Consider the following 26426-nt stretch of genomic DNA (forward strand, 5'->3'; position numbering starts at 1 on the left):
ATACACAAATACAATAAATTTGAATGTGGGAAGTGGCAATGTGCTCGTCTTTCCTTTTTCCAGGATGACTTTCTTCTGGATTTTATAACTGCCTGGTTTTGATCCACATGGCAGAGAAATGAAGAATAAAGCTTATTGTGACTTGATGGGCCTGTCAGCTCACAGTAGATGCAAACGGCTCTTTTTTTCCACTGACCTGTTGATTTTGGTGTTTCCCTCACTGTCCCATTTCAAGGAAAGAAGTGAATTTTTACATGTACTGTGTGTGGATTCAGAATCTTCAAAGGTCTCCTTCCTGCCTTCTTTTTTCTTTCTCTCGTAAAAGTCCAGTGAATCACAGTTTGTTGAGCCCTACAGAGTGTCTAGATTGTGCTACATACGCAGTGAGAAATACAGAAAGGAAGAAGACATAGGAATGACTCAGGCAGCTTGTGTTCTATTGGGTGCTGGTGAGTAGAGAGATCTACAGAGAGAGGCGCGCGGCCCGGCAGGCAAAGGAGCTGACAGCCCTGCTGGAAGCGAGAAACTGCCCAGGGAGGTGACACACGGGTGTGGCCCTGGAGCATGACAGGGAGCCCCAAGTTAGAAAGTGGTGAAAGATTCATATAAGTGTGGGAAGTTTCCAAAGTGGGACTGCAAACAAAGGGACATGTGTAGATTTGTGGAAACTTTGAGAGGTGGGTGGAGTGGAAGATGTGCCTGGGACGGAAGATCCAGAAAGTGGTCTTATCAGCTTTGCCTTTTAAAGTCTGAACTTTGTGTCCACAGTCAGAAGTCAATCCGTGACATGGTTGCTTTCGGTATTTATTTTGTACATGTGTGTGTGTACACGTGTGAGCTCCAGGGTCTCTTGCAGCTGCACATGAACTTTTACATGGGTGCTGCGGGAATTGAACCCAGGCGGACACGGTTTGCAAGCAAACACCTTTAACTGCTGAGCCATCTCCCCAGCTCCCCATGACATGGTATTTTGTTTTGTTTCGGTTTTTGTTTCAAGGTGGGATGTCACCCTAGCCCAGGTTGACCTGGAACTCACTCTGTAGTCCCAGGGTGGCCTCTAACTCATGGCGAACTCCTCCCTCTTGTGACATCTTTTAAAAGTTCTCTTGGGAGCTGGAGAGATGGCTTAGCAGTTAAGGTGTTTGCCTGCAAAGCCAAAGGATCCCGGTTCAACTCTCCAGGACCCATGTAAGCCAGATGCACAAGAGGATGCATGCATCTGGAGTTTATTTGCAGTGGCTGAAGGCCCTGGCATGCCCATTCTCTCTGCTTCTCTCTCTCTCTCTCTCTCAAATAAATAAAACAAAAAGTTTAAAAAGTCTTTACAAAAAATAAAAGATCTCTTGATACTAGAGCTGAGGAGAGAGTAAACAAAGGAGAAGAGGGAGGGATCACAACACTCCACGAGAGAGAGAGAGAGAGAGAGAGAGAGAGAGAGAGAGAAAGGGGGGGGAGAGAGAGAGATGGGTTTAAGAGACACTTAGAGGGAGCTGGAGAGATGGATCAGCAGTCAAGGCCTTTGCCTGCAAAGCCTAATGACCCAGGTTTGATTCCCCAGTACCTACATAAAGCCCAATACACAAAGTAGTACATGCAACTGGAGTTCGTTTGCAATGGCTAGAGGCCCTAGTGTGTTCTCTTTCGATATCTCCTATATCTCTATGTCTCTGATTGCAAACAAGTAATTTTTTTTAAATGACACTTTGCCAATGAAAGAGGAGGAAGTGAATATGGAAGTAAATGCTGAGCCCTGTTTGAACGTGAGCTCATTCATTCTCTGAGGGAAGATGCCAAGGCAGGCAGCAAAGTTTATGTCTACAGCTCTGGAGAAGGCAAAGTCTGAGGCTATGTAGCCAAGAGTCACCTGGAAACAGGTGGCATTTGAAATCAAGAGAATGGATGAGAGATCAGGGTGAGGATAGAGCACCACCATCAGAGATTAACTTACATTGAAGGTGCCCATGTGGGCTTAAGTCATCAATTTCTTTAGATCAAGGGCCTGACCCTAAGTCATGTTTCAAGTGTTCGGGGGAGCCCCCAAAATTTTAAGCAGAGCTTTATATAAATATACTTTCATGTTGGGACAGAGATTATCGCTTTTATCAGATTGTCAGGGATTTTAGTAAAAAAAAAATGTGTTAGGACTCATGTGTTTCAATCAAGTTTTATGTCTCATGATGATTGAATTTGAGCAGCACAGAAAAGAAGATTAGGCAGAAGGTATAGCTCAGTGGTAGAGGGCTGACATCGCATGTGCAAGGCCCTGGGTTCAATCCCCAGCACTGAAACAAAACAAATAATAATAAGAATAAAACTTCACAAAAGGAAATTAGTTCTGGCTCAGAAGCAAACTTGATATAATGATTTTAGGTCTCGCTTGACTGGTCCTGAAGAAAGGAGTCCAGGATCTCCCATTCTTTTTTATTTTTTTTTAGTATATGCGCTGCCGAAGCGAGCACAATCTCCCATTCTTGAGAGAAGAGTCCATGACTTTGTTAGAAATGTTTGTGTTCAAATCTTCACAAAGGCACCCTCCACATCTAACATGTGTTTGATTGTTTAACAAAAGTAATCAAGTGAAGGAACTGTGTGGTCCACAATGATCACCCTTGTCGCTATGATGGAGGTGCATATTCCAGGGGTTCCTAGGGTCACCTTTTCTGTCAGTTGTTCCCCCTGCCAACATCGGGACCTATGGTCTCTGATTTTTTGTGTCATGTTTGAAATTTGATCTAACTTTCTTAGCTGGCCATTATAACATAAAGCCTAAGTTGAGAGGGAGAAAAAGAAGCAGAGAGAGAGTCAGAGAGAGAATGGGTGCACCAGGGCCTACAACTACTGCAAACAAACTCCAAACGCGTGTGCCCCCTTGTGCATCTGGCTTACGCGGGTCCTGGAGAATCAAACCTAGGTCCTTTGGCTTTGCAGTCAAGTGCCTTAGCCATCAAGCACTCCCTGAGGACAAGCCTTTCTTCTTAACAACCCTCTGTGTGTGGAAGAGCTTTGTTGGAGAACAAAGTTATTGTGCATGTTCGTGGTGTGTGTAGGCACAGTTTATGAACATGTGGGCAGATGTGCTCTCCCCTTGGAAGCCATATAGAATGTCTGGTGTCTTCCTCTATCATTCTTCTACTTGTTTCCTTGAGACGGATTCTCTCACTGAACTTGGAGTTGCTGTTTTCCATCAGGCTGGCTAACCAGGGAGGCCCCAGTCGACACCTACCCACACATACCCGCACACCCACCGACACACACATGCACGCACAGGACTGGAGTCACAGGCATGTATACACGAGTGTTAGGGATCAAACTCAAGCCTTCATGCTTGTGCGACAGGTGCTTTGACCCGCTGAGCCATCTCCTCAGCTCAGGTTATCCTCTTAAGAAAATCTGAGTACATTTAAAAAGTTACCAATCCAGGCTGTGGGGACAGATCATCGATCAGTGAAAGGCACTGGCTTGCAAAGCCTGATAACTTGGGCTCAATTCCCCAGTACCCATGTAAAGCCAGATGCACAAAGTGGCACATATGTCAGGAGTTCATTTGCGGTGGCTCATATAAATAAATAAAAATTTTTGATGTTGTTGTTTTCTCAAGGTAGGGTCTCGCTCTAGCCCAGGCTGACCTGGAATTCACTACATAGTCTCAGAGTGGCCTCGCTCACATCAATCCTCTTACCTCTGCCTCCTGAGTGCTAATAAAATAGCTAATAAATTTTTTTTTTAATTACCAAATCACACCTATGAAAAAGCACCAATATCACAAGTATATAATGATATAATAAAAGACAACCCAATTTAAAAAAAAATGAGTAAGCCATGATGGTACAACACATACCTTTAATCCCAGTACTTGGGAGGCAGATGTAGGAGGATCACTGTGAGTTCAAGGTCAGCCTGAGACTACATAGTGATGTCAGCCTGGGCTAGAGCAAGACCCAACCTCAAAAAAAAAAAAAAAAAAAAAAAAAGAAAGAAAGAAAGAAAGAAAGAAAAGGAAAGGAAAAGAAAAAGAAATGAGAGAAGGATTTGAAGGGAAAGTTCTCAAAAGGAGCCATAGAAATCATCAAGAAGTGTTTGAGAAGATGTTCGTCTCGTGATCTTCAGTCACCAATGAGTGACAAACCAAACCAAGAGTGAGATGCCACTTATACCCATAGGATGGCTAGTTTAAAAACAACAACAACAACAGAAAATAAGTGTTGACAAGGAATTATAGAAACTGGCATCTTCACACATGACTGGTAGAAATCTAAACTGGTGTAGCCACTGTGAAAAACTGTTTGGCAGTTCCTCAAAAAGTTAAAGATAGAGTTACCCTATGATCCAGAAAGTCTACTCTGAGTTTTGTTCCCGGGAGAATTAAAAACATATGCCTCCAAAAACAACTTGTTCACAAATATCACAGAAGCATTGCTTCTAATTGCCAGAAGGTGGAAAACACATGAGTGTTCATAAACTAAATAATGGGTGAACAAAATGTAGTATGTATAATAAGGTAATGTCATGTAGTGTGTAATTCCATACAGTGCAGTATCACTCAGCTATAAAAGGAAGAGATGCAACAACAGAAATGAACCTTGACAATATTATGCTAAGTGAAAGACCCCATACATCATGTAGGCTTTAATTTATATGAAATTTCCAGAATAGGCAACCCACAGAGACAGAGAGTAGATCAGTAATAACTGGGCAGAAACAGGACTTGAGAAGGAGGGGTTCATTTGTGGGTGATGAAAGTGTTCTGGAATCAGATGGGCTGATGTTAGCATGACACCGTAAATAGACTGAAAGCCACTGAGCTGTTCACTTTAGAGTAGGTACAATGGAGAACTGTATGTTCTATGACGTTTTCATCAGCTTCAATAGAAAAAAAAAAAAAAAACCTCCAAGGAGCTGGAGAGATGACTCAGCAGTTAAAAGCATTTGCCTGCAAAGCCTGATGGTCTGGGTTCGATTCTGCAGCAACCATGTAAGGCCAGATGCACAAAGTAGTGCACGTGTCTGGAGCTGGTTTGTAGTAGCTGCAGGCCCTGGCACACCCACAGTCATCCTCTCTCTCTCTCTCTCTCTCTCTCTCTCTATCTCTATCTCTCCTTCTCTCTGCCTTTCTCTCTCTCAAATAAATAAATAAAAATAATTTTTTTTTTTTTTATCTATTTGAGAGTGACATAGAGAGAAAGAGGCAGAGAAAGAGAGAGAGAGAGAGAATGATAATGGGCGTGCCAGGGCTTCTAGCCACTGCAAATGAACTCCAGGTGCATGCGCCCCCTTGTGCATCTGGCTAACGTGGGTCCTGGGGAAGAGAGCCTCGAACCAGGGTCCTTAGGCTTCATAGGCAAGCGCTGAACCACTAAGCCATCTCTCCAGCCCCAGTAAAAATAGTTTTAAAATACTGCAGAACGAAATTGCCAGGTGAGGTCAGGAGAGCCCTAGAAATAACAGGATATGAAAATTCACAAAATTTTTACAACTCTTTATCTATGGAAATACGAAATATGTTCACCTAGGATGAGGGTTCCCCATCACTCTGATAACAGTATTTATTCTAAGCCAGTTAAACACAGACGCAAGGAAAGCCTCACTTAACAAAGACCAGAGACAATGTCAGCATGTACTTGCTTTGCGAATGCTCTAAAACGTGCGCCAAGCCATTCTAGTAGAAACTCTTTGACTCTTACGGGGAGGTGGAGAGGGGAGAATAAGGATCCAATCTACTTGCTCCTTTTCCCTGCCTGTGTTTCTTCCAGAAATGGAGCTAGGGGCTGTGGAGAGGTGGCTCAGTGGTCCAAGGGGCTTGCTTACAAAGCCTGAGGGCCCAAGTTTGCTTCCCCAACGGCCCCGTAAAGCCAGATGCACAAAGTGGCGCCTGTGTCTGGAATTCACTTGCAGTGGCAGAACCCTCTCTGTGTGTGTGCCTCCTCTCTCTCTCAATATGTAAGTTTTAAAAAGAAACCAAGCTAGAGCTTTGCTCATGGGACGCTTCGGGATTCTGTTAAACTGCATCTTCTTTGGTCGAAATGATTTGACTTGGTATTTGGAACACTGGGCACCCTGGGTGAAGGGCGCCCCGGGGAGGCCAGCTGCGTCTCTGTTCCTCCTATCGAAACACACGGGGGAGGGGGGACTTCAGCCGCCTCCGGGGAGCCTGATTGGAGGGTGAAGTACTGTAACTTTAACACCGCATTCCTGGTCATAGTGAAATCACTTGATAACCATGATGTCGTGCTTTTTTTAATTAGAGAATTTGTGTGTGTGTGTGTGTGTGGGTGGGTGTGTAAATTAACTCACACTAACCTCATGCATATACTGTTAGCTCTCTTTCCTTTGCTTCACTTTGATTTCCTTGCTTCTCTTTCCTTTCCCGACCTGTCCTATGTCCTTTTCATTCTCTCCTTTTCCCTTTCCTCTTTCCTTTCCTACCTCATCTTATTCCTCTTCCCTGCCTCTTCGGATATCTTTCCCATTTTTGTCTATCTTTTTCATTGTTGCTTATGGAACCCAGCCAGAGCCTCGGAAGCCAGTCAACTGCTTTAGCACCGAGCGACACTCAGTGCCCTGTTAGGTCTTCAGTGGCTCTGTCCCTAAGCAACCTTCTGTGGAGGACCACACCGCAGATAAGGGACTCTGTACTGAAACCCCTGTGAAGTCCATTATAAAGTGAGCAGGTGCCACTCCTTGATTCAAAGTGACTGTGGCCGGGCGTGGTAGCGCACGTGCTTTTAACCCCAGCACTCGGGAGGCAGAGGTAGGAGGATCACCATGAGTTCAAGGCCACCCTGAGTCTACATAGTGAATTCCAGGTCAGCCTGGGCTAGAGTGAAACCCTCCCTCAAAAAACAAAAAAGCAAACAAACAAACAAAGTGACGGTGAATTTCAAGACCACACCCAAGCATGTGCTAGCAGCTAAATCGAGCTGCACACATCCACAATCTGACGATGTTTGATGACAGATTCTCCCAGCTCTGTCACCTTCTTTTTGGGAACGGGGACAAGTTGTTTAACTTCTAGAACCTTCCGTCCCCTGCCGTATGAGGCTAGCCATCCTTCAGCCTTGCTGAGGAATTTTCTAAGTCTTAAGCTTGACTAGCATTGTTTAATACATTTGATATTTTCCTATGGCGGCGGGGGGATGGTGCCCATAGTCAGGGTGGGCATAAGTGGCAGAAGAGACATTTGTTGAGTTAAATGTGGGACCTTCAGAGCCTCGGGATGGGGGCCTAGCTCTCTTGACTTGCTCCAACCCTACACACTCTGCCTTGGTCTGTGTGTTTATTAGCTCGTCTCCTCAGCACGTCAGTGGCAGGGGTGATGAAACCAGTGGCAGATTTAACTGCCAGGCAGCTGGGTCACTGTCCCGTGGGTCTTGTTGTCATGCTGTGGTCTTAAAGTGACCACGGCTGCTTGGGCTGCTGTCTTCCAGCAGGCTCGAAGGGAGACCACGGAATAGTTAACCAGTGGGAAAGGAAGGCCGGAGCTGCTGCTTGCCAGAAACACAGGGAAGCAGCTTTGAAAAATCCCAAGGTGACTGGATATCAAGAACACAGCTCCTGCTGTGGGCAGCTGTGTGTGCAAGGGGCAGCCTGAGGGCTTAAAAATCAAATCTCCCTCGTGGTTTTGCTAGTTGAGGTGAAAGAAAAAAAAATACATCCCTAACCAGTACAAAATGAAGAAACCCCAATCTTGATGGAAGAGGGTTATCATTGACAGTTATCTTTTGTATTGCCTGCAATATCCACAAGTGATGGTTTTAAGAGGAAGAGAGAGAGAGAGAGAGAGAGAGAGAGAGAGAGCGCACAAATAAACAGAGTGAGTTATTTAACACAAGAAACCTACAGGCCCCTTACCTGAAACCGTCTCATATCCCTGGGGTTGCCTGCTGTTTTCAAACAGTTCTGATTGCACTTGAGGAAAAATTTTAAAAAGAATCTGTGAAGAGAAAGCAATGTGTTACTTTTTTTTTCAGTAAACATTTTTAACGGAGACTATATCTGCATTCTATTAGATTTGATTTGAAAAAAAAAAAGGTGATTGTATTTCAGGTCTGGGGAATTTCAAGCAGCCCTGGCTGTGAAGGAACATTGCTGACCCTTTGCAATTTACAAATTTGGATGTTTTCGATCGCAAGCTCAGAGCGCCTTTCTCCATCACTGTGGGGGACTGTTAAGTGGTTCACAAGCTGGGCTCTGGTTTGCACTCGGGGCCTGGAGTTCTACAGAATTTTGACTGCATTAAAAAAGGGGGCGGGCTTTAAATGCAGCAGTGACCCCTTCTGTAAAAAAAGTATTGCTCTGGGGTTAAAAAAGGAGAGAGAGATAGAGACAGGACTTGATTCAGGATCCCAGGACTCCTTAGGCATGCAGCTCTCTGCCGGCCACACACACCTTCATGGTCACATCTGAAGGTGGCCCTCATGTTTTCACCCAAGATATACAAAACCAGGAAATAGTATTCATGTATCCAAAGATTAAGTCTGCTGAGCAGGAATGCATTGGGTTTTTATGATTAATAACGATGTGAATGACCTTTCAGATCATCTAGAGATTATCCAGAAATATACAAATCACAGTCTGCAGATATTGTTTGTAAGCCATAGTTCCTTCAATGATCGATCTAATTTTAAAACTGTGCATCTTAAATCCGGCAACTACATCAACCAAGAAACATGGAGAAAGCAGCCGTTGCTACAGTTCACCCTGTTCCTATTTTAAAATTTTTGTTTCAAAATACAGTAAGTTTTTCATTTATTTCACTTGCAGAGTCCTTTTCAAAAAAAAAAAAAAAAAAAAACACAGCTTTTGCAGTGTTAAAGTCCCAGGTGAGCTAGGCCTATTTCCCTTTCTGTTACTATGACAACGAAATTTTACCGCAGTCCCAAAGTCCCTTCAGAACTCTCACATCCATGGCTTGAATTAGAACTTTAAAGGAAAAGATATACATTTTTCCCCAGGATTTACCAACAAAAATAAGTAGAAATTCGACGATGCTTCCAAAAAAAAAAATTTCTATTTTAAAGCATTCATTGGTAAGCTGCTCTCGCTGTGACCTTCTGTTTATTTTTATTTATTTTGTAACCATCACACAAAAGAATTTGAAAGCACTCCAATTAATGGTATGTGTCACTTAAAAAAAAAAAAAAAAAACCTGATGAGACGATAAACAGCAACAAAGGACGGGTAAGGAGAATTGACTGCTATCTGCTCTGTATCTTAGGCAAATAAAAATATTTGGTAACATAATCCTGACCCAGTCTATGAATGAGATTGGCTGTGAATTTAGAAATAATAGCTAAATATTTTCCCATTGTTTAACATCTGCTTTGCACTCGTTTCTTGCCATCTTTTATGGGGTGCATGGGAGGTCAGGCGTGTTGTGGTCTTGATCGGAGTCCCCTCGGATAAAGGAGAGGAAACCCTGCTTCCCACAGTGTGCAAAATTCACAACCTACTACAGCCCTCAAAAGCGAGCGAAGACGCCTGCCTGCGGTTAAGCGGAGTGTTCTATTTGGGCTAAGAAGCAGAATCACGCATTTTCCTTCTAGAAAGGAAAGCATTGCTCTGTTTGGACAAACACGAGCCAGCTACAGCTACTTACGCACCCAGGACTACTCTGAAGATACGCTGAGCACTCACACCAGCTCCTGTCCCACACTTTTCTCGTTCTCCCCCCAAGTCTGCCCCAAACACCCCCAGCAGCAATTCACATAAACCAAGGCGAGTGCTTCGTCTCCTTGACTCCTCAATTTTTTGGAAAGTTTTCTTCTCAACCACTGGTCTCTTTATAATGCATGCTATGTGCTACGCTTCCCTCTGCTCCCCACCCACCCCACAGAGGATCTGGTGAAAACATTAGTGTTCGGGAAGGCATTATTACGTGAATGGTGTGGTAGGTGAAAAAGTGCAAAAGAGATAAAATGTTTACATAAAATCAAATTGATTTAGGGTAACGTGGAGTCTGGTGAAAGGCTTTATTCATTTTAAATTAGGACCTTTAACAGTTCTTTGGATGGAAAACACACAGTTTTGACTCTTTTGCTTATCTAGGGGCCGCGTTTGTAACCTGCACGGACCCCTGCACGGGAACGATTTAGCATGTGACTCATAGGGGGAAAAGGAGAGAAAGAGGGGAGGAAAGAAAGGAAAAGGAAGGGAGAGAGGGAGAGAGAGGAAGAAGAAAGAGACTGGGAAATAAAGAGAGAGGGAAAGCAATAGAGAAAAGGGGGAATAAAAAGAAAGGGAGAGGGAGAAAGAGAAGAGGAGCAAAAGGGAGAATTGTAGGGAGAGAGAGAGAACAAGAAAGAGAAAGAGGGCTGGAGAAGATGGCTTAGCGGTTAAGCGCTTGCTTATGAAACCTAAGGACCCTGGTTCAAAGCTCGATTTCCCAAGACCCACATTGGCCAGATGTACAAGGGAGCACATGTGTCTGGAGTTCGTTTGCAGTGGCTGGAAGCCCTGGTGTGCCCATTCTCTCTGCCCTTCTCTCTGCCCTTCTCTCTGTGTCTGTCGCTCTCAAAGAAATAAGTTAAAAATGAACAAAAATATTTTTTAAAAAGAAAGAGAAAGAGGGGAGAAAGGCAAGAAGGAAGAGGGAGGAGATCTTGCATTACATAATAAAAATATGTCACCATTACTTCCAAATGGTTGGCACCAAAAGTTATGGTCTGGGTGACTTTACACATGGATTTAAAAATTAGATAAGAAATTCTAGGACCTACTGACATCTCTGAGTTTCTTTCCATGTTTTTACTGATGTCTTCAATCACACACACACACACACACACACACACACACACACACACACACACTTAACCCAACCACTCTTCTCAAGGTCTTGGTATAAAACCCTGTACTATCCACACATCGATCAGCCACAGGGTACCTCACAAGGAATGAATTCTCTTGGAATCCCTCGGGTCTCTATCACTCCAAAGCCAGAGGAGCCTGGAAAATGTCAGCTCTCTCCACTCAGAAACAGAAAACCCAAATGAATTACAAGATTTGGACCAAATGTGCAGATTCTCATCAGGATGGGAGTGATTTCCACCTTCTCCAAACAACATTGACAACATAAATATTATAACCAGTTGGCCAGGCTTCTGACTGCATTCCTGGGGACTGGGCCCTACAACAGGTATGTGTGTATGGTGGTGGGGGTGGGTGGGGATCTTTGGTTTATGGATAATAGATATGGAGAGGGGGGATCAAACCCTCAAATTTCACTGAAGTCGCTAGGTCACCAAGGCAGTATGAGGTACCCTACAAATATGCACTGAAGTATGCTAGCCTTCACTCTGTTACCTCACTTATCTGGGCCTCAGTTTCTTCAACTGTGAAAAGACAGGCTTAAGCAGATTGATTACTCCAGAGTTCATTTCTACGTCAATATTCTATGATTGCAAAGAAAAACAGGCAAAGCTGAAATCCCTCCAGGAAGGGTTACTTTGAGGGAAGAGCCTGCTAAAGACAAATGTAGAAAAGGAAACAAAAACACAAAGTGGCTGGGGAGACGGCTCAGCATTAAGGCCACTTGCTTGTAAAGCCTGCTGGCCCAGATTTGATTCCCCAGTACCCACACCAGATGCACAAAGTGGCACATGTGTATGAAGTTTGTTTGCAATGGCAGGAGGTCCTGACTGGTGTTCTCTCTCTTTCTCTCTCTCTCTCTTTTTCTCTCCCCTCAAACAAATAAATACTTTTTTTTTTCCCAAAAACACTCACCCTCCCCTGCCAAAAAACACTCTGCAAAATCTACATGGAGATGTGGGTCAGGATGCACACATCTCCCTCGCAATTAGAATCTTTTTCTATGCTTCATGGGTAGAAGAAGGTGTGTGAGGAAGACCACAGTTCTGGGGCGAGTGGCTGAAGGAGGGGGTGCACTGAGCGGAGAAGAACCTGCCCTCCTTATCTTCGAAGGTTATAGACACCAACTCCTGTATATTCCTATCTAGTCATGCCTATGATACACTTTCATTTATAAACTGGGCACAATGAGAGATAACTAGCCATTAACAAAATATAATGACCATAACAATAGAGGGTGGTAAAAGTCATCTCAAACTTACAGGCTGTTCATTTCTGGAAGCTTCCATTTCATATCTTAGGGCTATGGCTGATTGAAGCCTAGCGAAGCGAAAGCCTGGAAAGGGGGACTATCGTGTGCTGCCCTTGGTACCCAAGGCCTCATCTAATTCCCACAACTCAAGCGGCAAGTCAGCCTGCAGGTGGAAAAGGGAAGACTTCAAAAATTCAAACATGTGCCAGTCGCCACTGTAGAGGACACAGGATCGGAACCTGAATCTTTCTGACAACAGCGCCAGCTGCTTCCCGCGGCCAGTGCTACCACGGAAACCACTGGAGTGCATACTTGGAAGGGTCAGCTTTATGCTAGGTAAATGGCATCTCAGCGAAGCTCCTAATTTCCTCCCAAAGTGGTCTAAACGTGGACAAGGACAAAACAAAGAGAAACAAACAAAAAAATAAATAAATAAAAGAAAGAAAGCTCTGGCTTCTTGAAAAGCATGACCATCTGCGAAGGCAGCGTGAGGTCAGAGACAGTCACGGAGCAGTACACGCATGATATTGAAAGCTTGTGCTGGGGCTGGAGAGATGGCTTAGTGGTTAAGCGCTCGCCTGTGAAGCCTATGGACCCTGGTTCGAGGCTAGGTTCCCCAGGTCCCACGTTAGCCAGATGCACAAGGGGGCGCACGCGTCTGGAGTTCGTTTGCAGAGGCTGGAAGCCCTGGCGCGCCCATTCTCTCTCTCTCCCTCTATCTGTCCTTCTCTCTGTGTCTGTCGCTCTCAAATAAATAAATAAAAAAATTTAAAAAAAAAAAAAAAAAGCTTGTGCTGATTTCATTTCTACATTCTTTTAATCAGTGCATGCTCTGTGCGCTTTGGATGTCTCAAAGGTTCAAACATGGTGGTGAAGTTCTTGACTTCATGGAGCACACAACCAAGCTCCTCAAGATACATTTTGCAGGAGTCTGAACTGACCTAGAAACTCCTGGGCTGAATAAGATACCGGCACGTCACATGGTAAACCAAGCCTTGTGTGCTATTATACAAACCTAAATAAAGTTTAATTTATAAAGTAGGCACCATAAAAGATTAACACTCTCTATTAAAAAAATGGAAGAACTGTAACAATACACAATAACAATAATGCAAGTTGTTTAAAACTTATGATAAATTTATCCTTCCCCTTTCCACCTCTAGAATATCAGAATATTCTACATTGTTCAAGAAATAATGAAATTACGGGCTGAGCAGATTGCTCAGTGATTAAAAGTGCTTGCTTACAAAGCCTGCAAACCCAGATTCAATTCCCCAATGTCCACATAAAGCCAGATGCACAAAGTGGCATCTGCATCTGGAGTTTGTTTCCAACAACAAGAGGACTTGCCATGCCCATTCCTTCTCTCCCCCCCTCTCTATATATATGCATATATATATATATATATACACATAAATATTATAAAATATGTTATGATATATAATATATTATTATATAATATTATATTTTATTATATATATATATATATAATTTGTGTGTGTGTGAGAGAGAGAGAGGAAGTGACTGTCAGGACATGGCTGAGGCATGTCCTGCACCATCTTGAATAAAATGTGAGTTTGAAATTAGATGTATAATTCGGTTGTGAGGTTAAAGTCCAGTGGTAGGAACAGGAGTACCTTGAAATCACAAAAAGGGCAACTACCTAATATTCTAGACTCTAGAATTATGACCAGTGGTTTGACTATAATAACACCCAATACCTTATTTCCCAGTATTTATGAAAGAGAACATTTAAATTGTCTCCAATTTTAAATCTAGGCTATAATCTCATTTTAAAACTTTTAGTGCAAAGAAAAACTTCTTCAGGCAAGCACTATGGAAGGATTCAAAGAGTCCAAGAAAAGTGTGGACAGAGATGCTCATTGAAGACAATGAACTCGGCAGTAGTAACAGCTACCATATATGGAACCTACACCATGTAAAATAATGTGCAAACTATCCTTCACTTGAAAACTTGCTCCCTTAAAACAAACAAACAAACAATAAACATCATTTCTTATACTCTAGAAAACTTCTGTTATAACATCTTACGCAACACATACTCTGCAAGATCCAATAGCAATGATGCTATATCTTGTCCACTTTTATCTACCATGATGGTCACTTAAGCAGGTGAGATCTCTAACGGTTGAGCTAAACATCCACTCGCTACAGCGTCACAAACCTTGGAGGTACTTAAAGGTCTGCATCCATTGATTTTTAAAGAAGACACCTTTCATCTGGATTAGCTATTAAACCTTTTTTCAGAGTCCAGTAAATCAAACTACAATTGACTTTGCCCATGCATGATTCTAAAACGATGATAGCTTTTTTCCCTTAAAGCACTCTCAAATCATTTTAGTTATCAAATTTAGGGGTGATTACACTGGAACCCTGAGTTCTGCTGGAAAGGAATGGCATGCATCCCTCTTCTCTTGGGATCTGTCAATAAATTCACATCTTCGGGGCATTGGGACATCCAAGAACTGGCATCGGTGTGAACAGCTATGCTGGATAAACACATTGTTTCGCTCCATGTCCCTCAAGGCAGTGAGAAAAACCCTGTGGAGCTGGCTTCCACTTGTGACCAGTAAAAAACACAAGTGCTCTGGTCTTAATCAATATCTTAGCTTTTCTGAACCTTCCAACAGCAGCAAGGACACACTTGCTTTCTGCAAACAGAATCCAAACTCAGGCATCAGAAAGCTCCAGCCTTGGCCTGAAGACAAAATACCCTTGAGAAATCTGATCAGTACTTGATCACTGAGGTGTCTACTACGCAGGCTGGAAAAGGCCATGAAGCTTTTAAGGGCCCAGTGAACAATGTCACAAGAGTCCCTGGAATTCCAGGGTCCCAAAGGGTACTTGTTACCTCCTAAAGTAATCAGTCAATGAAGCATCGGAGATGTTGGCATCTGAGATCTGCTTGGCAAGATGACAATGGCCAGCCCACAGGACCAAGAAGACCCCTGGATAAAGTATATGATCTAAAAGTTTGGGTCGACTGACTTCTTTATGTTTAAATCAAATATATACAGACCTGAGTGGTCACCTGACAATGCCAGTAGCTGTAAGGGCAGAGTGGACCTGAAGCCAACCTCTTAAGAATTCTGAGGAATGACTGTATTCACTTTTGTAAGCTGATGTTCTATCTACCCCATTTATATTTTTTCATGTGTGTATGTGTGTGTGGAATAAGTGTGTGGTGTGTGGTGTATGCATGTGTGTGTGCAGTTGCGTGCATCCATATGAGTGCATGTGAAGGCCAGAGGTGAACAGCAGGTGTCCTTCTCTTAACACCTCTCTTTGAGGCAGGGTCTCTCCCTCAGCCTAGAGCTGCTGTCTCAGTGAGACCTTCTAGTCTCCAGTCACCACACATAAACTGGGATTTCAAACATGTGTGGCTGACCAGGAATTTCCCCCCAGTCTCAGGGTAGCCTTGAACTCATGGTTGATCTTTCTACCTCTGCCTCCCAAGTGCTGGGACATGACCAGCTTTTTACATAGGTTCTAGGGAGTTGAACTGGGCAGTCTCTGGCTCTCATGCTCAGTAAGCAAGCATTCATCAGCTGCTAAGCCACCTCCCTAACCCTCCATTGATATCTTTAAAACTTAATCTGTAAATATAAATACATGAGCAGAGAGGAATAGGGTCTCCATTCTCCTCAGGTGTCCCTAAGAAAAAGATACACTTACTCATTGAATTGTTTCCATGAAAGGTCTTTGGGATTCAAGAATTTACATGTAACAGAAAATTTTAAAGCAGCCAATTTTCTGACTTCTAACCAAACTCAATCTCCCAAACTCCTTGTGGCTAATAGTATATGATAATGTAACAACAACAATAATAATCGTGGCCCAGTTCTTGGACTCATGTTATATTATTTACATGCATGATTTCATTCAATCCTCCTAACTTGGAAGAGGCCCATTAAAGTTTCCATTTTGCAGAAGAGCCAAGACCATCCCAGAGGTCGTTAAATTATTCTCCCAAGGTGAAGAGGCTACTAAGTGGGGGGCCTAGGAGCCCACCGGAGCGAGCTTGGCCAAGCTTCTCTTGCAGGAAAGAGAGAACGCAACTTCCAAACTTTAGGGACGAAAGCCTCGCCCATCTCTGTGTGGATCGTGACATTTCTTTCTTCTACCTCTGGAAGGGTGTGTGAGTTTAGCTCTCACCTTGCAAATCAAGCAAACAAAAACATCTATCATTTCTCGCGGGGACCTCAGGCTCTAAACATCCCGTGTCTACACTGGGTCAGGGGTGGCGGGGAGGGGCGTATGGAGGAACTTGGCAACTTTTATCAGACATGCAGAAGGCAAGACTTCTAAAGTACCCAAGTAGTCCAAACAAATTATAGCCCCTTGCCTGTGAAAAAATAGAGACTGTTCAGTAGATGAGAAGAGACAGGGGCCCCCGTGCTCGCCAAACTGTAAGGAGTTTTAAAAAAGAGAGAGAGAGAGAGATCACACTTGACACGGGAAGCACAGTTTGAGAGCCAGGTCACCCAAGTTAAAATTTGGAAGTGTCACTGAAGGGAAAGCAAAGGATCTACTATGGTGGAGATTTTTGAAGAGACCAAATACCACATTAAAACAGCAAAGAATGCCACTATTAACTATGGCAGCTAATGGGACATCCCCACCAAGCCAGTTCCACATGTTTTCAAGGCCTCTTCTGTTATCATTGTGATTATTGTTGCTCAATATTTATCATAAATATTAGTGACCTTCCAAGGCCAGTATTAGTTATCCATGTAAAGTGTTTTGGTTAATACCTAGCAGATAATAAGTTATCATCTTCACCTTTTACTAGACATATTTAAACATTTTCATGTATTCATTTGAAAGCAGAGAGAAATAGAGGAGAGACAAAGATAGAAAGAATAGGCACACCAGGCCCTCCCGCCATTGCAAATGAACTGCAGAGGCGCACAACACTGTGCATCTGGCTTTACGTGGGTCCTGGGGAATCGAACTCGGGTTGTTAGGTTCTGCAGGCAAATGCCTTAGCTGAGCCATCTCTCCATCCCCCTTACTAGACATATTTATGTTCCCCTGCTCTATACTACACTTTCCTTTCTCTTATAGAAATGTGTGTGTGTGTGTGTGTGTGTGGCATTTGCATGTGCATGTGCAGATGTGTGTGCCTGTGTGCATATGTGTAAAGACCAGACAATATCGGGTGTCGTCTGGTACTGCTCCTGTGCCTTATCTCCTTGAGAAAGGGTTTCTCATCAAACCTGGACTTAGCTGGTTTTTGGCTACACTGGCCGACCAGCGAGCCTTAACCATCATCCTGCCTCCACCTACCTCTGTGGTGGGATCTGAACTCAGAGTTGTGGTCTAACCCAGGGAGCCATCTCCCAAGGACTTCTCCCACTATATTTTTAAATGGCCTACTTTGTAAACAAAATCATTCTGGAGGAATTTGACACTAATAAAATCTGATCTTCTCAGGACAGGTTATTGCTCCAATATTAATATATACTCAATGTGAGCAACTTCCCTTGATTGTTAGGAAGAGATATTAAAAAGAAAGAAGAGCGTGTAATTAGTCCATTCCCACGGGTTACCGGGAGGAAAACAACAGCCAAAAGATGGTAGCACAATGTTCTATGCACCCTGAATTCTGGTCAGAAAAAGACCGCAGAGCCACGTACACAGGGTGCTAGCTCCTACCTGGAAACAGGCCCGCAGGATCATTTTCTGCTGCTTGTTCACCCCGTGGCAAGCTCCTGGAGGTAGCTTTTCAGTACTGCGGTTGAGCTTCCCAAGTAGGGCCTGTGGTATTTGTTTAAGCGCCAGGAGGAAGCAGGTCCCTCCACTGTGTGAGTCTAGTCAGTGTCAATGGACGTCATTCCAAAGCCTTTTCCTGAGTCCTTCTGCAGGGGACGCGACCCTCACCACCAGTGGTGAATAGCTGACAGGCAAACAGCTCCTTCGATTCTCCACTGATTTCTGACCTGAAGGACCTGGGCTTTTGTATGGGGACGTTATAGTTCCTTCTATATCCAGACACATCTTAGCGCCCCTGAATTCCATTACCTGGCACCACGAGGCTCTGGGGAAAAAAAATCTCTGAGGAAACGTTCTTGTTTTTGCACTCAGATGAAAATCTGACACCATTAATGAAAATAATCACAGAACTCTTTGGGCTTGAATTGGAATGGAAGCCAATGCTGAAAGCGTGTTTGTCATTTTAATTATTTCCCCAAAATGTCTTGGGGACATGTTCAGGTTCATTTTTCCCTTCAGTTTTCAAACCAGATCTTTCTTTGCCATTCTCTTCCTTCCCCTCTTCCCATCCGGAAAAGGATACAAGGCCCAGCGAAACCAAATCCCTCTAGACTTCGCTCGCACACAGGAATGTCTGGGCGAGACTTTGGAGCATGAGACTATAAAACTCCTTCCCTGCCTAGTACGATGACTCCTCAGCAAAGAAGAGAAGTGACGTTACCAGGCAGCCATCTACTTAATGGGCCCTTGCTGCCCTGTCCGCTCAGACCCAGTCCTCCTCAATCCTGTTCCCTGCCCCCCCCACCCCCCGGCAAAGCTCATCTATGCTAGGCTGAGCAGTGAGCACCAATTACACCAAGAGCCCTTTGCTGCCGCCTGGTCCGCTGGTTTTACTGTTTTGCCAGATGGTTGAGGCCAATGTGTAAAACTCTCTACCCTACCATTAATTCATAACTCAGTAATAACTTTCCCACGACTCCGGGAAATTGAAATGAAGTGCACATGTGGATATTTGGAAAGGGAATCAAGGTTGGACAGCTATTTTACACCTGCCAGGCTAGATATTGCTGAGCAAAAAAAAAAAAAAAATTAAAAGAGAGAGAGAGAGAGAGAGACCTATTTCCACAGGCTGCAATGTTCCTTTCCCAGAACCAGTGACAGAGCAGCAGATACACACTCCTGGAGAAAGTGACGACAAAGTTCAGAGCCGGTGTGATTCCGACCGTTGCTTCCTCTCTGTGGTTCCCTCTCCGTTTATACCTATTGCACCTGTGGTTCACTACTAATGACCTTGAACCCCAGCGTCTGCGTAACATTACAGTCTGATGACACATTCCTAGATTAGCAGATATGAGTGCCTTCTCTTGCCAAGACAGGACACCATCCAATGTTTGTTAGCATCATTAAACTAAAACTGACTTTTCACCTGCTCCCATACCATATGCAGCTGCAAATTTTTAAATTAAACTATGAAGCCATGCATAAATTTACATATATTACGGACTAGCCTCTCCATTTAACATGCAAATGTACTCCAATGTTTCAGAACACCTTCTGTCGCTAATTAATTTGCTGAATTATAATTAGACTAATCCTGCATAATTAATAAGCACAGATTTTTTTTTAATTTGTAAGCAGCTTGAGGAGATCATTCACTTCCTTCTATAAACTGCTAAGTAAGTGTTAAAAAAAAATCTGGAAAGAACATGTGTGAAAAGGTATGTTTGATGTTGCATACAAACTCCAGCTAGCGTGGAAGATACAGAAGTCAGTGTTGATAATGGTACATATTTGAAGCCAACACTCAAACAATCAAAAAACTCACATTTGGAGGACAGGGACTAATTCTCCCTTTGTCTCCTTGTATATAGTGTCTTAGTCTCTGCTTTCTATCCGTCGGATCTTCCAAGATCACAGAGGCGGGAAAGGATTAAAGTAACCGTATGTTGTATTAGGAGAGATAATGATATTAACACTCCACTGTATATCAAAACACTCTGTGCATGCTGGGGGCTTATAAGCCTCTTTGATGGTATTTGGAATCATTTTCATTTTGGCTGCCAAAAGCACCCGAGATCCATCTAGTGGAAACAATTAAGTTCTATTAGCACTGTATCCATTCAGTAATGATTACTATGAAGGGCCCCTCTTTAATGATGGAGAGTAGATCCTCCAAAACAAAAAAGCAAAAGATGAGTGTGTGCACTAGGAAAATGTGAAGCTGTAGTGTTTTTGTAGCCAAGCATGAAATGTAATCAGGGTATAAGTAGATGACTTGTAAGAAAAGTTGGTGCAAGGCAAGAATGGGGAAGGTCCAATAGTCAGACAAGTTGAGAAGACTCTAGGTAGACAACATGGGAAATGTATGTTCAGGCACGCAGGCGTTAATAACCCTTCAGAGAGGAGAAGAAAGTAATTGTAGAGAAAGTGCAGAGCTCTTCCAGTCAGTGAAATCACTAATACCAATAACCAAAAAATTGTTCAGCCAAAAGAAAAGGACAGAACCAGCTGAAGTATGCCTGGCTTTTTATCACTGTGCTTTAAGTTTTGGGTTTTTTTAATATAATGAAGGTATCATGGGAAATGTCTTTTTTTTTTTTTTAAATTACATATCTTTTTTTTTTTAATTTTTATTTTTTTATTTATTTGAGAGCAACAGACACAGAGAGAAAGACAGATAGAGGGAGAGAGAGAATGGGCGCGCCAGGGCTTCCAGCCTCTGCAAACGAACTCCAGACGCGTGCGCCCCCTTGTGCATCTGGCTAACGTGGGACCTGGGGAACTGAGCCTCGAACCGGGGTCCTTAGGCTTCACAGGCAAGCGCTTAACCACTAAGCCATCTCTCCAGCCCGGGAAATGTCTTTTTAAAGAAAGATATTTTATTTATTTATTTGAGAGATAGAAAGAGGGAGAGAGAGAGAATGGGCACAACAGGGCATCCAGCCACTGCAGACAAACTTCAGACGCATGTGCATCCCCTTGTGTATCTGGCTTATGTGGATCCTGGAAAATCGAACTGGGGTTCTTTGGCTTTGCAGGCAAATGCCTTAACTGCTGAGCCATCTCTCCAGCCCAGAAATGTCTTTGTAAGAGAGACAATCTTCCCAGGTTTGTTGAAAAATACACCTTCTCAGTACCAAAAAGACAACTTCTGTGTGGGAGCCTGTGTTTTTGTTTGACAGAAGTATGATATAAAACTAGTTTGGGAGTTAACAAGAAACAAAAAATCAGCACCTCCCCTATGGGCCAAAGCAGGGAGCTGGAGCCATGGCCAGGCCTGCTCTGAGGAGCCAGCTCCTCCTTCCTGGATAAGCACTCCCTCCTGAGGCCTTCTCCCCTTATCTGGAAGGAGAACTCCAGACAGCTATCTCATGGGGCTCTTGCAACAACTAACTCGAATGGTGGGGGTGGCGTGGGGGGGCAGTTTGGAAGCACCCTGAAAAAGCCATGTAACAATTCTTATGAGCTAAGCAGTATGGATGGTTTGGAAACATGAGGAATTTGTCTAAGCCATACGTTAGCCCTTGATGCTGGGTCTCATCTGAGGAGATGAAATGACCAGAAAGATGTTCCAAAAGCTTCTTTTGTACAGGGTGGAGGGGGATGTTTTCTGTCTTTACTATTTCTCTGGAAGGAGCACGGCAATAATCATGCATTAGATCGTTACATCTTTAATAATGTCTTAACCTTTCATGAAAATTCATCTAACAGCTGGGCGTGGTGGCGTACACCAAGTCCCAGCACTTGGGAGGCAGAGGTAGGAGGATCACCATGAGTTCGAGGCCACCCTGAGACTCCATAGTGAATTCCAGGTCAGCCTGAGCTAGAGTGAGACCCTATCTCAAAAACAACAACAAAAAAAAAAAAAAAAATGAAGAAGAAAACTTATTTAATATGTGGAACTTTTTTTTTTTTTTTCAGATTTCTAGTATCCTAAGTGGAAGACTACAATGTCTAATTTCTCTGTAGTCTAAACAGTGAGAGTATTGGTTACTCAAAAGCTTACTGGTTAAACTGACAAGGTAAATGTCCCTAGGCTTTCTCCTATGAAGTGTTAGCCTGGCCCTTCCTGAACTTTCTGGAAGAGAGCTGAATGGTGAAAAGAGCCAGAGGGATCACCCAATAAAATCCCATCGATCGATGGGTGAACCAGTAGTTTTATTTAGGGAATTTTTTTGGCACTAATCTTTGCCTACCCAATTTAAAATTATGTCCTTGCACGAGAGAATTGAGGGGAAGCCATTGTGACCATGTGGCATTGGCTTTTGAGCCACTCCTGTCATCTTATTAGAGAGAAAGAGAAACCTTGTGACATTTAAATGCTCAGGTGCAAAACTGTTCATTAAAGTCATAACGTTGGCCCAATATGTTTCTCCCTAATATGCACATTCCAGGAAAGTTCTCTAATTTTATGCTTTGGCAGGAAGATTCCATCCATGAATACTGCTTCTCACTTATTCCTGTTATTCATCCTCTCTCCCTCCTTCTTTTCCTCCTTTCCCCCTTTCTCTCTCCTTCTCTTCCCCCTTTAGTTCTCAAACTCAAGTGACGTATTTATTGCTTTTTAAGTGCTACCTAAACTTGGTGGGTGGGGGTGGCAAGAAAGTGGGGAGTGAAGAAACCAGAGCGACAATAGCCACTCTCCACAATCTCTGACAAATGTGACAGCGTGCCCATTTAAGCCAGAAAGACCCACATCCACAGCTAAGGTGACCTTCATGCCAAAGCAAAGGAGAAGGAAAGAATGTGTGCCCTGACAGGTAGCAGGTGGTACATATGGAATTATCATTGGCTATTAACACCAGGTCGGGTATCATATTAACCACCTTCAGGCTACATTTGCCAAACCCACATAAGAAAAAGTATAAAACCATGTATTTCAACATTCTATCACTCCCTGAGCAAAACAGATTTTCTTCTATTACTTAGAGTTAGCCAGCTTTCATTATAAATTTTGAACTTTTTTTTTTCTTAAAGAAGAACTAAACCGAGATGATATAAAAGAGAAACTAGGACAAAAATCAGGTCAGGAATTTGATACAAAAAGCCTTTAGATAAGGCTGATAAGATTCTTAGTGTTGTCAGTTTTGCACACCATGACCACATCAGTCTAAGCTGACCCCACCCCTATGCCTGTGTGAGATGCATTTAGTTTCAATTTGGTTTTGTTCAGACTTTATTATTTCTAGAGCCTCCAGGAAATATGCAGGAACCATCATCTTTGGGAGATTTCTAGATCTTAGTGCCAAAGCCAGAAACTTTCCCTATACCATCTTTTATTCAATTATCTTGTAAAATATTTTTATTTATTTATTTGCAAGCAGAGAGACAGAGAGAGTGAGGGAGAGCTAGGGAGAGAGAATAGGTATGCCAGGGCCTCTAGTTGCTGCAAACAAACTGCAAACATCTGTGTCACCTTGTGCACCTGGCTTAGGTGGGTACTGGAGTATCAGACTTGGGTGATTAGGCTTTGCAGACAACCACCTTAGCCACAGAGCCATCTCTCCTGCCCTTATTCAGTTATTTTAGTTGAATACAAAATAATGGGTTTCACTGTGACATTTTCATTTGTATCCATATATATGATTATATTTTGTTTTCCTTTGCTCCCGACCACCCTCTCCTTTCTCCCTCTCCCCTTGTTAGTCTCCTTTCCTTTTCCCCTCATATGGTCGCTCCTTCCTTTTTTTAAAAAAATGTTTTTTGTCTTTATTTATTTATTTGAGAGTGACAGACAGAGAGAGAAAGAGAGAAAGAGGCAGAGAGAGAGAGAGAGAGAGAGAGAGAGAGAGAGAGAGAGAGAATGGACGTGCCAGGGCTTTCAGCCACTGCAAACAAACTCCAGATATGTGCACCCCCTTGTGCATCTGGCTAACGTGGGTCCTGGGGAATCGAGCCTTGAACTGGGGTCCTTAGGCTTCACAGGCAAGTGCTCAACCACTAAGCCATCTCTCCAGCTCCCTCCTTCATCTTTTATGTCATGTATATTCCACAACCCATGCTTATCTCCTTTACTCTCTTCAGATCACTTCCCACCCTCTGTCTCACAATTCCCTTTCTACTTTCATAACATACACACACACATAAAATATAAAATTTTTAAATTATTTTCTGTGTGTAATGTGCATATACATGTCTACGTAGGTGCTCATGTATGTGCACGTATGTGTGCACAGGTGTGCATGTGAAGACCACAGGTGCCTCCTCTATCATTTCTCCCCCCTTGTGTTTAGGAGATAGGGTCTCCTTCTGAACTTGGAACTCGCTGATTTAGCCAGAAATCCTCTCATCTATGCCTCCCCAGGACAAGAATCGTAGGCACATACCACCATGCCTGGCTTTGACATGCGACCTGGAGATGCGGGTTCAGGGTTACCGCTTGTGCATTATTCACTGAGAAACTTCCCCAGCCCTGTGCCACACTTTTGTATGATGTATAAAACGATTTCACTCTACGCCAATGCTAGTCTTTTTCAGAGACTACCAATAACTTAAAATTCATTTCTCCCCGAAGTGAATGTCCAGAATTACTTCTTTCATTTTCTCTTTTTCAAACTGAGGTTCAGGCTCAAGAGATGGCTTAGCAATTGCGGAGCTTGCCTGTGAAGCCTAAGGACCCAGTTTTAACTCCCTAGAGCTCACGTAAGCAAGACACACGAGGTGACATGCACACAAGATGGTGCGTGCAGCTGGAGTTTGACTGCAGTGGCTAGAGGCCCTGGCACACCAGTTATCGCCCTCTCTCTTTCTACTGCTCACTCTCAGAAAAAAATAAAATAAAAAATAAAAAACTGGGGCTGGAGGGATGGCTTAGTGGTTAAGCGCTTGCCTGTGAAGCCTAAGGACCCCGGTTCGAGGCTCGGTTCCCCAAGTCCCACGTTAGCCAGATGCACAAGGGGGCGCACGCGTCTGGAGTTCGTTTGCAGAGGCTGGAAGCCCTGGCATGCCCATTCTCTCTCTCTCTCCCTCTATCTGTCTTTCTCTCTGTGTCTGTCGCTCTCAAATAAATAAATTTTAAAAAAAATAAATAAATAAAAATAAATAAATAAAAAACTGAGTTTCATTGGCTGGAAAGATGGCTCTGTGGTTAAAGGTTCTTGTTTGCAAAACCTAGCAGCCTGGGTTCAACCCCCAAGCACTTATGTAAGGCAAGATGCAAAGTGGTACCTGCATCGGTGATCCCAAAATGCCCATGACAATGGGAGGGGAACCAGGAGAATCCAAAGCTCTCGGGCCAGACTCATTTGCAGTAGCAAAGAAGTAGGAACGCAGACCCCACTGGCCTCTACATTCATGCCATGGCACATGTGCTGATACACACACACACACACACACAAACACACACAAACTATTGCCAGGCATGGTGGCACACACCTTTAATCCCAGCACTCGGGAGGCAGAGGTAGGAGGATCGCCATGAGTTCGAGGCCACCCTGAGACTCCATAGTGAATTCCAGGTCAGCCTGGTCTAGAGTGAAACCTTACCTCAAAAAAGCAAAAACTAAATAAAAACCTATGTTTTTAAAAGAAATGAGACTCCAGCAGAGCCCCATGAGGAAATTGGAGCCCAGCACGACCCGGGCTCCTACTTGGAGACCATCTCTGAGCACTTCTTCTGGACTCTTCTAAATCTCTAATCTTCCTTGCCTTACCATGCCATATTGTCGCTCTAGGACAGAGGGAGACTCAACTACCTTATTCCAAAATTGGAGGCCAGGCAAAGCACTCCCATCTTCTTTGAGTCAGTGAGGTTTCTTAGCCCAGGACCAAAGAAAGGCTAAATATGGACGGCGTGGGTTCCTAGACTTCCCAAGCCAGCTCCAATTTGCTGACTACAGGAACCTGAATATCATATTAATGTTTCTAAAATCCTTCACCAAGCACAGCACAAACTCTAACTTCCTAAATAACTTCTAAATTGATAAAGTCTTTGCTTGTTTTGGTTTGGTCTGGTTTGGTTTTGGCTTTGTCTTTTTGAACCTGGTTTTATATTACAAGATGCTTTTTAAATTCGGACCACTTCTAAAGATTTTAGGTATTTATTCCTACCTCCATTAAATGAGATCGACCCCTGAAGCCTGGTGCATTCGAGCATGCTTGTGCATCATATGTCGCCTTGACTCAAAAGAAAAAAGAAAAAGAAACCTTTGTGTGTGTGCGGGGTGGGTGGGGGGGAATAATGTAGGCACTTAGATATCTATACAGAACAGAAACTTTGAAATAGTTTAGTTACCCACTGCCTTTTCCAGATCAGACTTCTATATTGAATCAAAATACATACATACATGCATGCATACTCACACACACTGACAGTCTCCCTCTCTCTCTCTCTCTCTCTCTCTCTCTCTCACACACACACACACACACACACACACACCAAAACTAGGAAGTTACATCTAGTTCCCAGAACTCTGTTAAGACTTTTGGCATCACTGTTGGCTTTTCTCACCCTCCAAAACTGCCTTTGGAAGAAGCGTCCATAAACCAAGGGACAATCTTAACTTACTTTGGGGTAGAGAGGAGATTTAAATAAATGACTCTGTTTTTAATTAATACAGAAGTGGCTCCTGAATTAGCCACTTGCCCTGTACACAACAATCTGAAAAAGTTGGGTTTACCCACAGCCACCTTCTGG

At 43.4% G+C, this 26426-nt stretch overlaps 1 protein-coding gene across 1 annotated transcript in view; it reads right to left on the minus strand.

Moving 5' to 3' along the window:
* Window positions 1-26426, minus strand: part of Ebf2 (EBF transcription factor 2) — a 248011-nt gene that overhangs the window by 61646 nt on the left and 159939 nt on the right. Inside the window, exon 7 of the mRNA XM_004665826.2 lies at window positions 7849-7930. Coding sequence (XP_004665883.1) covers window positions 7849-7930 — 82 coding nt within the window. The remainder of the gene's footprint in view (window positions 1-7848; window positions 7931-26426) is intronic.

The sequence above is a fragment of the Jaculus jaculus genome, chromosome 12, assembly GCF_020740685.1.
Source record: "Jaculus jaculus isolate mJacJac1 chromosome 12, mJacJac1.mat.Y.cur, whole genome shotgun sequence".
NCBI lineage: Eukaryota > Metazoa > Chordata > Mammalia > Rodentia > Dipodidae > Jaculus > Jaculus jaculus.